This window comes from Malaclemys terrapin, chromosome 2, assembly GCF_027887155.1.
Source record: "Malaclemys terrapin pileata isolate rMalTer1 chromosome 2, rMalTer1.hap1, whole genome shotgun sequence".
Classification (NCBI taxonomy): domain Eukaryota; kingdom Metazoa; phylum Chordata; order Testudines; family Emydidae; genus Malaclemys; species Malaclemys terrapin.
This window is the reverse complement of record NC_071506.1, coordinates 241,529,075-241,541,692: the sequence shown is the minus strand read 5'-3', so window position 1 is coordinate 241,541,692 and position 12,618 is coordinate 241,529,075. Positions and strand designations below refer to the sequence as shown.

Genomic DNA, 12,618 nt, shown 5'->3' with positions numbered 1-12,618 from the left:
CGATTAAAAATGCAATTAATCACGATTAATTTTTTTAATCTTGATTAATTTTTTTGAGCTAATCGCGTGAGTTAACTGCGATTAATCGATAGCCCTAGTTGCTCTATATGTATGTTACGGAAGGCAGGATCAAAAAAATGCTCCTTGCAATTAGAGCAAAAGGAGGTAAGCCTTTTCAATGGTTGTTAGCTCTTGACTACAACTGAGAATCTATTTGGTTTATCTTTATTTCCATCATCTTGCTGAAGAAAGATGAGTTACGGTCCCTGATCCAATGCACCTTGAAATCAATGGAAATCCTCCCTCTGACTTCAAAAGATGATGGGTCAAGCAAGCCCTTACACACTTGTAGCTCTCTCCTGCCATCAGACCTTTATTTTGTGATTATTTGGTAGACCTCTTTACACAACAACATTTACAATTTCATTTAATTATATTTAGAGGCTCAAATTATTAATACAGTCAGGTTGCTTTTATTCACTCATAAAAAAAAATGTGAAGCACTCAAATGACTTTAAATCACACTAGAGTGGACATAGTGCTTTAAAATTATTGGAGTGCTTCACATTTTTATGAGCTCCTGAGTTTGGAAGTGATTAGGGTTCTGGGCAGGCATAGATTAGGGCACCACAGGAAATAGGAGAGTTTTTTTTTTCCATTTTCTGAGTGTTTGAATTTGGAAATAATTAGGGTTTGGAGTATGTCCACTCATTAAAAATGAATAGCAGGACTCTCCCAAAAAAAAAAAATTAGATCATCCAAATTGTGGTAGTAAAAGTACTAGTGCCTTAACGGAGAGGTAAGAGCAGGCCTTAGTTACAACTGTGATGGGCACTATAGAGAAAGAGTCATTTTCCCCCAGCACAGACAAAATTTGGCCATTGATGTAAGGAGAACAAGCTGTGGATTGGAGACCTCACACTGTGGACAGCATCAGTGGCTCCAGAGGGGCCATCTGGGTGCGGCAAAGAGGTAGACATGATTGTGCCTCCATGTTTGTAGGAACTGCTGCAGTCTGGAGAAGAGCTGGCTACACTACCATTAAGGGGAACCTCTCCTGTATCCACCACCCAGAAAGCATGTTATTGACAGCATAATGCCTCTAGAACCTGACATTTGTGTGGTATGCTTCCTTTCTCTCCATCTTTCCAGCCAGCTTGCCGTTGTAGGAGGCATAACAGCCCTCGTATTAAGAGAATAAACTTTTTGATTTAAAAGTAGTCCTCCAAAATAATAAATCACTTCAAATCATTTTATGTTGCCCTATAATGTGCATATATATATATATATATATAACCGGACTCTCAATGCCTAAAAAGGTTTTGCTTCTTTTCCTCACTATAAAATATTAGCAGGACAATTTTAGAAATCCAACTCATCAAGCATTTATTTATGTCGTACAACATGAGCATTTGAGTAGGCTCATTAATGCAGTGACACTTTTTAAGGAGTTTCTTTTAACAATGTTGTTAGATACAGGCCACACTGAAGACTTTTTTTCTTCTTACAGCAGTTTCATCATCACTGTGGTGTATTTATTCCTGGAATTTCTCACCTTGTTTTCAGTATCACGTGATTGTGCAACATCTGCTCCGCATCTCAAACCTGATCAGAGTACATGCGTCTGTGGCAGAGGTCTAATGACTCACAGCACAACTCAGAAAACTGGCTTGTTTTCTGAGAAGCTACATCTTCATTTTAATTTACTAAGAAGTGATACATTACTTGATACTAACACAGACAGAGCGGAATTCACAGGGTACAAAGAAAGGAGCAATGATTGTATTACACTAGTGACTTAGGCACTTAGCAGGCTTTCAGTGAGATGTAGGCTCCTAAGTGCCTATGACTATTTTGAAAATAAATGGGATTTAGACTCCTAGGCCTAGATCCTTAAAGGTATTTAGGCACCAAACTCGCACTAAAATCAATGGGAATTAAGTGCTTCACAAACCTTTGTGGATCTCACACTCCAAACTCCTCAGCCTCACCCTCCAGCCCAGAGCTCCCTCCTGTTCTCCACACCCCTCATCCCCGGCCCCACCCCAGAGCCCTCACCCCCATCTGGAGCCCGAATCCCAACCCCCTGCCCTAGCCCGGTGAAAATGAGCAAAGATAGGGGAGAGCAAGCGATGGAGGGAGGGGAGATGGAGTGAGCGGGGCCAGGGCCTCAAAGAAGGGACAGGAGCGAGGCAAGGGTGTTCAGTTTTCTGCAATCAGAAAGTTGGCAACCCTACCTGCGAACTTTTACTTGCATGAGCAAGCCTGAGTGGCTTCAACTGCACTAGCTGAGCATTGCTCATGTGAACAGAAGTTTGCAGGGTTGGGCCCTTTTATAGTCACAGTAACAAGGTACAATTAAGAAAATAGAGGTATGCCTAAACTGGCGCTGGAGGTGTAAATTCCTGCTTGAGGAGACATACTTGTCCTAGCTCTCTAAAAATAGAAATGTCGCCACCGTGGCACAAGCAGGATCCTAACCAAGATGCTAGGAATATACGTCGGTGGCTAGTCTCTCATTTTGCTTGCACCATGGCAGCCACATTTCTATTCTTAGTGCATTAGCTTGATCACAGCTACTGCAGTTATGTCTTCTTGAGCTGGAATTTACACCACCAGGTTGAAGTATAGATTCCTTGGTTTCCCTCTTCCTGTGCCACATAGAGTTCATAAACCAACACATGTAAATGCTGAAATCAGGAAAAGGGATCATGTAAACATTAGATGGATTTTTTCCTTTATCCATTAAACTGGCTTTGGTAGACATCACAAGCCAAATTTTGCTCTGATTTACTCCACTGACTGCAATGAAATTTACATAGGCATAAGTGGACAGAACTGAGCCTGCTCATTTAAAATGGCTGGACTGTTCTCCTTCACATGCTTTATAGCTCCAAATTATCATGATTAAGGCTACAATTTAAATCATGGGTATTTTAGTAAAAGTCATGGACAGGTCACGGGCAAGAAACAAAAAAATCACAGCCTGTGACCTGTTCATGTCTTCTACCATAAATACGCCTGATAGAATCTTTGTTGTTGTTGTTGTTTTGGGGAGGGGAGGGGAGGGGAGGGGAGGGGAGGGGAAAGATACTACTGCTAAGGAGGTTCCTGGAGCCAGCCGCATCGGCCGCTGCTCAGGCAGTCCTGGGGGCCAGTTGCTCGGGCAGTCCCAGGAGCCTGCAGTCCAACGCCACCAGAGCAGCAGCCAGTGTGGCTGGGTCAGGGGCTGGGACCACTCCAGCAGTGGTTGATGTGGCTGGCTGCAGAGCCGCTCTAGCAGCAACCGGTGTGCTTGTCCCCAGGGCCAGCTGCTTGGGCAGCCCTAGGGTCAGCCACACTGGCCGCTGCAGAAGTCACGGAGGTTGCAGGAAGTCACGGATTACATGATCATAATCCATCACCTGAGTTGCAATGTCCATACACAACACACCAGTAATTGCCTGCACAAGTATTTAATTCCCAAGCAGAATTTCATGTTTGCAGATGCAATTTTAGAACCAGGTTTTGAAAAAAATGGCACACAAGGTTATAGGCCAATATTCTTTTTTCCCCATTTGCCTCAGACTATTGCATATAAGTACGGAAAGAAATATGAGCAAGTACTATATAAGTACTGAAAGAAATAGGATTAAAAAACAAAGGTGAGATTTTTTTAAATCCACTTAGGGTGTTGGGACACTCAATTCCCATTAATACTAATTAACTAATTACATTTTAATGAGGATTAAATGACCAGACCCCTTCAGCAGCCCTGAAAATCTCAGCGAAGAGTAGAACCCTAAAAGCATTAGAACATGATATCTTTGTAATATGTGAGTTACATTTCAATCCACTGCTGAGGCTGAATCCAGCTGTTTTCATTTTTTTAATTTAACATTTATGCAAGAAGATTGCTTACAAAAATAAAACTACTGGAACTGCCTGAAGTTACACTTTTTGTGGCTTTGATAAGTAAAACGATCGGTCTCTGAACTGTATGATTTCAGACCCAAAGGTCAAAAAAGTCACTTAGGTTGCCAATGTTAACAAAAATTAGTGGAATAATAAAAAAATTTAAGTGAATTCCCCCTCCCCGTTTCTCCTCCGCTACTGCTTTATTTCCCTAGGAGTCCTGCCAGCTTAAGAAGACACAATACACCTCCAAAAATTACTAGTACAGTAGCAAGAGAATCCTTCCTTAGAAGCAAAAGTTGTTTCTTATCACAGAAGAAAGCAAAACACTTATCAGGCATAACCATGAGGTAGGAAATTTTAATATCAATCAATCCCCCTGCTTCTATTCCCCTATTTGAATATTTTGATCAGGTTCAAACTGCAGTCCTCAATGTGTAGCTTTACTATGGCAACCCCCAGGAAGAGGGGGGGAAAGCTATGGAGTTAATACATTTAAATCAGTATTTCCTAACTTGGGGAGAGGCCTTCCTAGGAAGGCAGCATACTAATGCACACAGGAAGGGAAAACTACATGACTTTGGATCCACTCTGACCATATCCCTCACCACAAACAAACTGCCATGCATAAACCACTAGGCAGCTCCTTGAAAGCCACCCACCATCCATTCCTGCTCCTACAGTAGTTTGTAATCGTAGAAGATCAGAGTTGGAAGGGACCTCAGGAGGTCATCTAGTCCAACCCCCTGCTCAAAGCAGGACCAATCCCCAGACAGATTTTTGCCCCCAATCCCTAAATGGCCCCCTCACGGATTGATCTCACAACCCTGGGTTTAGCAGGCCAATGCTGAAACCACTGAGCTATCCCTCCCCACCAAATGCAGGTAATGCAGCTTGCCATGGGAGTAATTCACATGCATAGGATAGAAATATGCCAACCTAAGCTTTGTTTGGTAACACTGAGCTCAGCTGCAAGTACACAGGGGTCTCAGGTACACAGAATCAACAATGAATGCCTTCCATCTTGAGAGCTGTATGTAGTTTTCTAGTAAGTGCAGGCAGGAAAGAGAATCAGTTAAAAAAGAAAAAGAAAAGAATAAAAAAAAAATAAAAAAAATAAAGAAAAAGCCACAACAGAAAAAAGGAATAGGAGAGTAGGACTTGTTATAATAGATCACATCAGGGACCCATTTAGTCCAGTGTTCTGTCTCTGACACTGGCCATTAACTGCTGCTTCAGAGGACGGTTCAAGTAACCATGAAGTGGACAGTTAAGGAATAACCTGCCCTAGGGTGGTGGGAACCACTACTGTAAGTGAAGGTATTTGATTACTTCCAATGGTAAATTAAGATCTGGGAGGATTAAAGGGAAACAGTGGGATGAGGAGGTGGGGTGTCATGGGGGGGGGGGAGGGGAAAGGAGGAACATAAAATCCAAAACCAAAGGAAAACAAGTATGAACATTTCCATAATAAAAGTTGCACTGATCTGTGGTTCAGTAACTGGTACACTAGAACTCAAGTCCTAATTAGGTGATTACTCACCTTTTACTCAGCCCTCACTCATGCAAACTCCCACTGAAGCAAAAGGTAGCTTGCCTGAGTAAGAACCTTATGATTAAGCCCTTTGTCTTTACATAATAATATTTCCTAAAATTATGAAGGGAAAAAAATCCTTCTTCGGTACCTTTATAGTTTCCGTAGGCACTCCAGGCTCCGGAACTTTATCCAAGTAAGTGGTCAAGTCTTGATCGACATGTTCAAACACTAGTGTTAGTTTGGTCTCTCTGTCTGTTCGTGACACTGTGCATACATCAAATAACCTGAGAGGAGGAAAAGGAAAGAGGAGATAAGTTGACGGAAACCAGTGAAGCAGTACCTTACAGCTCACACATGTATGCTTCCATTTGCTGTAAAATGTGGAGCAAAGAAAGAACTTTCCAAAGCAGGGACAGTCTGTGGCTCTTGATGATTCAAGTGATGATCAATTATTTGTGACATCACATTCAAATTTCATGTTTGGATTCTGAAATCACAAGTATTACAATTTCACAGCATGATCAAAGAGTAGTAGTTAGGTGAGGAGATGATCGATTCTGATCAAGACACAACTACAGTTAACAGAATACAGAAAATTATTTGATTTTATATACATGTTCTCTACCTCCCGCCACGTTTGCTCCCCTTTCATTCTTCTTCAAGAGGAAATATGTCAACAGTGACTTTTTTGAGAAACAAAGAAGCTTACTGCTTTTATGCACCTATTAATTTCTTCCCACACCCCTCCAACGTACATCATTACATGATTTGTCACTTAGTTTAGAATCACATTCTCCTTCTCCTCTGATCTACAGAAACAGTATTTTTGCACTGATTAATCTTGTAAATTGCTAAAACCAGGAAAGAGTCAGGAAATTGAGTTTATAAAAATCCTTTTATGCAAAATACAGCTGCTAAGATATTCTTCCTTTCTCATCATTCTGAACACATTACTCTCTTATTTAAATCCTCTGCTTTCTCACCCTCTTTCAAAGCATCAGGTTCAAAGTTTCTTCCCCTCATTTTCAAAGCTCTTCACAGCTCTCACTCTTCTTCCTTGTCTACTCTTGTTTCTTACTGATACTCCTCCCAGCTCCTCTAGCCAGTGATCTATGTCCGCCTGTTTCTCTCACACATTTCTGTGCCTCCTTATATGCAACTCCTTCTGTATGGAATGTCTCCCTCTAAATGATATGGAGGGTCATTGCTTTCTCTTCTGTCAAACCCTTCCTCAGGGCCCTCCTCTGCTACAATCCCATGGGGAAATTATCTAATTACTGGCTTTCAAATGAGATGGGGTAATCTGATACTATCTTTTTAAATTGTTTTTTTTTAATTACAAGTGTTATTTTAAAAAGTATAGATTTGATTGCCTTCCTGTGTGAAACATGAAACAAAATCAGTCAATATATTCATCAATTGATAGTAGATTTTTTTTCTAAAATACACGTAATTGCTATTCTTGAGAAAAAGAATATGTAGTTTGATAGAAAACCGATGACACTATTTTGAGATTAGTGGTGAAAAAATATTTATTTTGGGACAAAATTACGATTGTAGTGATAAAATATGCATTTATTTTATACCCAATAAGAATAACACGCTTGTTTATTGTAGGGGCAGTATAAGATTAATGAGGTCCTTAATTAATAATTTCCTTACTCTTAGGCCTGGTCTACACTACGACTTTAATTCGGATTTATCAGCGTTAATTCGAAGTTACCCTGCACCCGTCCACACAACGACGCCATTTAATTCGAAATAAAGGGCTCTTTAAATCGATTTCTGTACTCCACCCCGACGAGCGAAGTAGTGCCAAAATCGATTTTAACATTTCGAATTAGGGATAGTGTGGCCGCAATTCGATGGTATTGGCCTCCGGGAGCTATCCCACAGTGCATCATTGTGACCGCTCTGGACAGCAATCTAAACACGGATGCACTGGCCAGGTAGACAGGAAAAGCCCCGCGAACATTTGAATTTCATTTCCTGTTTGCCCAGCATGGAGAGCACAGGTGACCACAGATAGCTCATCAGCACAGGTAACCATGCAGGCTGATAATCGAAAAAAAGCACCAGCATGGACCGTACGGGGGGTACTGGATCTGATCGCTATATGGGGAGAGGATTCAGTGCTAGCAGAACTTCGTTCTAAAAGACGAAATGCCAAAACTTTTGAAAAAATCTCCAAGGGCATGATGGAGAGAGGCCACAATAGGGACTCAGATCAGTGCCGTGTGAAAGTCAAGGAGCTCAGACAAGCCTATCAAAAAACAAAGGAGGCAAACGGTCGCTCCGGGTCAGAGTTGCGGACATGCCGCTTCTACGCCGAGCTGCATGCAATTCTAGGGGGGGCCGCCACCACTACCTCACCTGTGACCGTGGATTCCGGGTCGGGGATAGTCTCATCAGCTACACCTGAGGATTCTGCGGATGGGGAAGAGGAGGAGGAGGAGGAGGAGGACGAGCACGAGCTTGCAGAGAGCACACAGCATTCCGTTCTCCCCAACAGCCAGGATCTTTTTCTCAGCCTGACTGAAGTACCCTCCCAACCCTCCCAAGCCAGTATCCAAGACCATGACCTCATGGAAGGGACCTCAGGTGAGTTTACCTTTTAAAATATAAAACTTGTTTTAAAAGCAAGCGGTTTTTAATGATTACTTTGCCCTGAGAACTTGGGATGCATTCGCGGCCAGTTCAGCTACTGGAAAAGTCTGTTAACGTGTCTGGGGATGGAGCGGAAATCCTCCAGGGACATCTCCATGAAGCTCTCCTGGAGGTACCCCAAAAGCCTTGCCACAAGGTTTCTGGGCAGTGCAGCCTTCTTCCGTCCTCCATGGTAGGACACTTGACCACGCCATGCTTGCAGCAAGTAATCTGGTATCATTGCCTGACAAAGCCTGGCAGCGTATGGTCCCGGTGTTTGCTGGCATTCAAGCAACATCCGTTCTTTATCTTGCTGTGTAATCCTCAGGAGAGTGATATCACTCATGGTAACTTGATTGAAATACGGGAACTTAATTAAGGGGACAGAGATGGCCGTTCCTACTGGGCTGTTTGCCTGTGGCTGAAAATAAATCCTTCCCTGCAGTTAGCCAAGCGCAGATGGGAAATTGGCCCTGAGCTTTTCGCGTTTGGCTAGCAGGGATCTTCCCTGTTACCAGCCACGCGGTGGGGGGAAGGGTACCGTGATCATCCCAGAGGATTCATGGCGGGAGGGGAGCGGCGGGGGGGGGGGGGGGGGGGGGAGTTAGTTTGGTTCCTGCAGGGATCTTCCCTGATACCAGCCACGCGGTGGGGGGAGGGGTACAGCGATCATCCCAGAGAATTCATGGCGGGAGGGGGGGGTTAGTTTGGTTCCTGCAGGGATCTTCCCTGATACCAGCCACGCGGTGGGGGGAGGGATAAAGCGATCATCCAGAGAATTGGATGGGGGGTGGGGTGGTTAGTTTGTTTTCTGCTGCTGCTGAATGTTAACAGAAAAACCGCAGCACTCTACGGGCTTTGCTTGGTATGTGGGAAAGGAGGGCGCAGAAGCCGAAAGACAATGGCTTACCATGGCCGCATGCAAGCCGAATTCTGTTGCCCGGACCTGTGATCTCTAGCAGCAAAGCCACAGGCACTCAGTATTAAGAGGCAAAATGCGACCTTGCACAGAAATCACATGTGCTATGTAATGTGAATAGTGTTGGTCACCGTGAAAGAGTATAAGCATTGTTCTGCAAAATGTATCTTTTTAAAAAATTCTCTCTTTTTTCCCCTCCCTACAGCAGCTGCAAATTCTTCAAGCCTCCCTCCTCCATCCCGAAGGCTATCACAGATAAGGCGTCGGAAAAAGAAGACACGAGACTAGATGTTTTCAGAAATTATGGAATCCACCCGCAGTGACAGAGCTCATCTGAATGAGTGGAAGGACACGGTTTCAAAGTATAGGAAAGAAGCCAGTGAACGTGAGGACAGGAGGGACCAACGTGAGGACAGGAGGGACCAACGTGAGGACAGGACAGATGCTCGAGATGAGAGGTGGCGGCAGGAAGATCAGAGGAGACAGGATGCAACGCTGGGGCTGCTGCGTGAGCAAACAGACATGCTCCGGCGTCTGGTGGAGCTTCAGGAACGGCTGCAGGAAAACAGAGTGCCGCTACAGCTCCTGAACCCCCCTCCCGCCTCCCCATGCTCCATATCCTCCTCACCCAGACGTGTAAGAACGCGGGAGGGGAGGCTCCGTACACCTTCCCATTCCACCCCAGTGGACAGCCCAAGCAAAAGGCTGTCATTTTTTTAACCTTTTTTTAGTGGCCTTTTCTTTCCCACCGATCCTCCTCCCAAACCCCACCCGGGTTCCCTCCCTCTTTTTATAATCTATTAATAAAGAATAAATGATTTTTAAATGATAGTGACTTTATTTGGTTTGAAAGCAAGCTGGGGGAAGGGGGAAGGTGGGTTCCTTACAGAGAATGAGTCAATAAAGGGGGCGGGTTTTCATGAAGGAGAAACAAACAGATATTTCACACTGTAGCCTGGCCAGTCATGAAACTGGTTTTCAAAGCTTCTCTGATGCACAGCACTTCCTGGTGTGCTCTTCTAATCGCCCTGGTGTCTGGCTGCGCGTAATCAGCAGCCAGGCGATTTGCCTCAGCCTCCCACCCCGCCATAAAGGTCTCCCCCTTACTTTCACAGAGATTGTGGAGCACGCAGCAAGCAGAAATAACAATGGGGAGATTGGTTTGGCTGAGGTCTGAGCGAGTCAATAATGAATGCCAGCGACCTTTTAAACGGCCAAATGCACATTCTACCACCATTCTCCACTTGCTCAGCCTGTAGTTGAACAGCTCCTGACTCCTGTCCAGGCTGCCTGTGTATGGCTTCATGAGCCATGGCATTAAGGGGTAGGCTGGGTCCCCAAGAATAACTATTGGCATTTCAACATCCCCAACGGTTATTTTCTGGTCCGGAAAGTAAGTCCCTTGCTGCAGCCCTTTAAACAGAGTAGTGTTCCTGAAGACGCGAGAGTCATGAACCCTTCCCGGCCAGCCAACGTTGATGTTGGTGAAACGTCCCTTGTGATCCACAAGTGCTTGCAGCACCATTGAAAAGTACCCTTTGCGGTTTATGTACTGGGTACCCTGGCGCTCCGGTGCCAAGATAGGGATATGGGTTCCATCTATCGCCCCACCACAGTTAGGGAATCCCATTGCAGCAAAGCCATCCACTATGGCCTGCACATTTCCCAGAGTCACTACCTTTCGTAGCAGCACCTGAGTGATTGCTTTGGCTACTTGCATCACAGCAGCCCCCACAGTAGATTTGCCCACTCCAAATTGATTCCCGACTGACCGGTAGCTGTCTGGCGTTGCAAGCTTCCACAGGGCTATCGCCACGCGCTTCTCAACTGTGAGGGCTGCTCTCATCTTGGTATTCTGGCGTTTCAGGGCAGGGGACAGCAAGTCACAAAGTTCTATGAAAGTGCCCTTACACATGCGAAAGTTCCGCAGCCACTGGGAATCATCCCACACCTGCAACACTATGCGGTCCCACCAGTCTGTGCTTGTTTCCCTTGCCCAGAATCGGCGTTCCATGGATAGAACCTGCCCCATTAACAACATGATCTCCAAAGCACCGGGGCCCGTGGTTTCACAGAATTCTGTGTCCGTGTCCATGTCCTCATCATGCTTGTCGCTGTGCTGCCGCCGCCGCTGCCGCTGCCTCCTCGCCTCGTTTTTCTGGTCCTGGCTCAGCATAAACTCCACGAGAACGCGCGAGGTGTTTACAATGTTCATGACTGCTGTCTTGAGCTGAGCGGGCTCCATGCTTGCCGTGGTATGGAGTCTGCAGTGTTCACCCAGGAAAAAAGGCGCTAAATGGTTGTCTGCCGTCCGTTGCTTTCATGCAGGGAGGGAGGGAGGGAGGAGGGGAGGCTGTACCCAGAACCACCTGCGACAATGTTTTTTGTCCCATCAGGCACTGGGATCTCAACCCAGAATTCCAATGGGCGCGGGAGACTGCGGGAACTATGGGATAGCTATGGGATAGCTACCCACAGTGCAACGCTCCAGAAATCGACGCTAGCCCCGATACTTGGATGCACACCGCCGAATTAATGTGCTTAGTGTGGCCGCATACATTCGACTTTATACAATCTGTTTCCCAAATTCGAATTATATAAATTCGGATTAATCCCGTAGTGTAGACATACCCTTAGATCCACGACTACACTCCTGATATGCTGGTTCCACAGTAATGCCTAGTGCACTAGGACAGAGGTTCTCAAACTGGGGGGGTGCACCCCCTAGAGGTCTCAGAATTTATTCTGGGGTGTGTGAGGAGCTTTAGCAAAAAAAAATAATAATAATAATAACTTACTGCAACCATTCAGAGCTGGTCAGATGCCCAGCTCTGAAGGCAGCACTGCTGACAGAGAAGTAAGGGTGATAATACCATACCATGCCACCCTTACTTCTCCACTGCTGCTGACGGCGGCACTGCCTTAAGCTGGGAGCCTGTGGGTGGCTGGAGAGTGGTAGCTGCTGACTGGGTGCCCGGGTGGTGGGATGTAAACTACTCCAGACACAAAGAAGCGGGGCACGATCAAATAAGTTTGAGAACCACTGGACTAAGCCAGAGTGCCTCCCTCCTAGTCACTGAAGTTATCCCATCTGAAAAATATGGGTAAGAAAAATGCTTTTCACTTATTTAGTGTTTTTTCATCTGTAGATCTCAAAATATTTTATAAAGGTGGTTTAGCATTATTATCTCCATTTTACAGCTGGCCTAAGTTCAAAGATTTGAACCAATATGTAAGAGAGGCATTGAGCACTACTGGATGCTCTTATGGGTCTACCACTTCAGGGTTCTGGCCCCAGTTTTAATAAATATTGCCTACAATCTCTGGCTAATCACTTAAACTTGAATTCTTAGTTATTCCATTTTCAAAATGGATGTCTTAGGCCAAAGACACATTTTGATGAAGAATAATTTTAACACAACAAAGAGTTTCATTTCCTTTCACTTCTGAATAGTAGTCCTGTCTTGTTCACAGATAAACACTGAAAATTCTCTCTGTGATGCCCTTTATACCCCCTAACAGCTTTAATGACAAAATATCAGGTCTCATTTTCAAATACTGGCAATTTTTAAAATTGTTATTGTGCTTGAAAACTGCCTATTGCATGAGTCAGTATAAAACT

At 44.7% G+C, this 12,618-nt stretch overlaps 1 protein-coding gene across 2 annotated transcripts in view; it reads right to left on the bottom strand.

The window, feature by feature from the left end:
- CDK6 (cyclin dependent kinase 6) overlaps positions 1-12,618 on the bottom strand; it is a 190,317-nt gene that overhangs the window by 139,721 nt on the left and 37,978 nt on the right. For both annotated transcript variants that reach the window (XM_054020458.1, XM_054020459.1), the window contains exon 3: positions 5,580-5,715. In XM_054020458.1, coding sequence (XP_053876433.1) covers positions 5,580-5,715 — 136 coding nt within the window. The remainder of the gene's footprint in view (positions 1-5,579; positions 5,716-12,618) is intronic.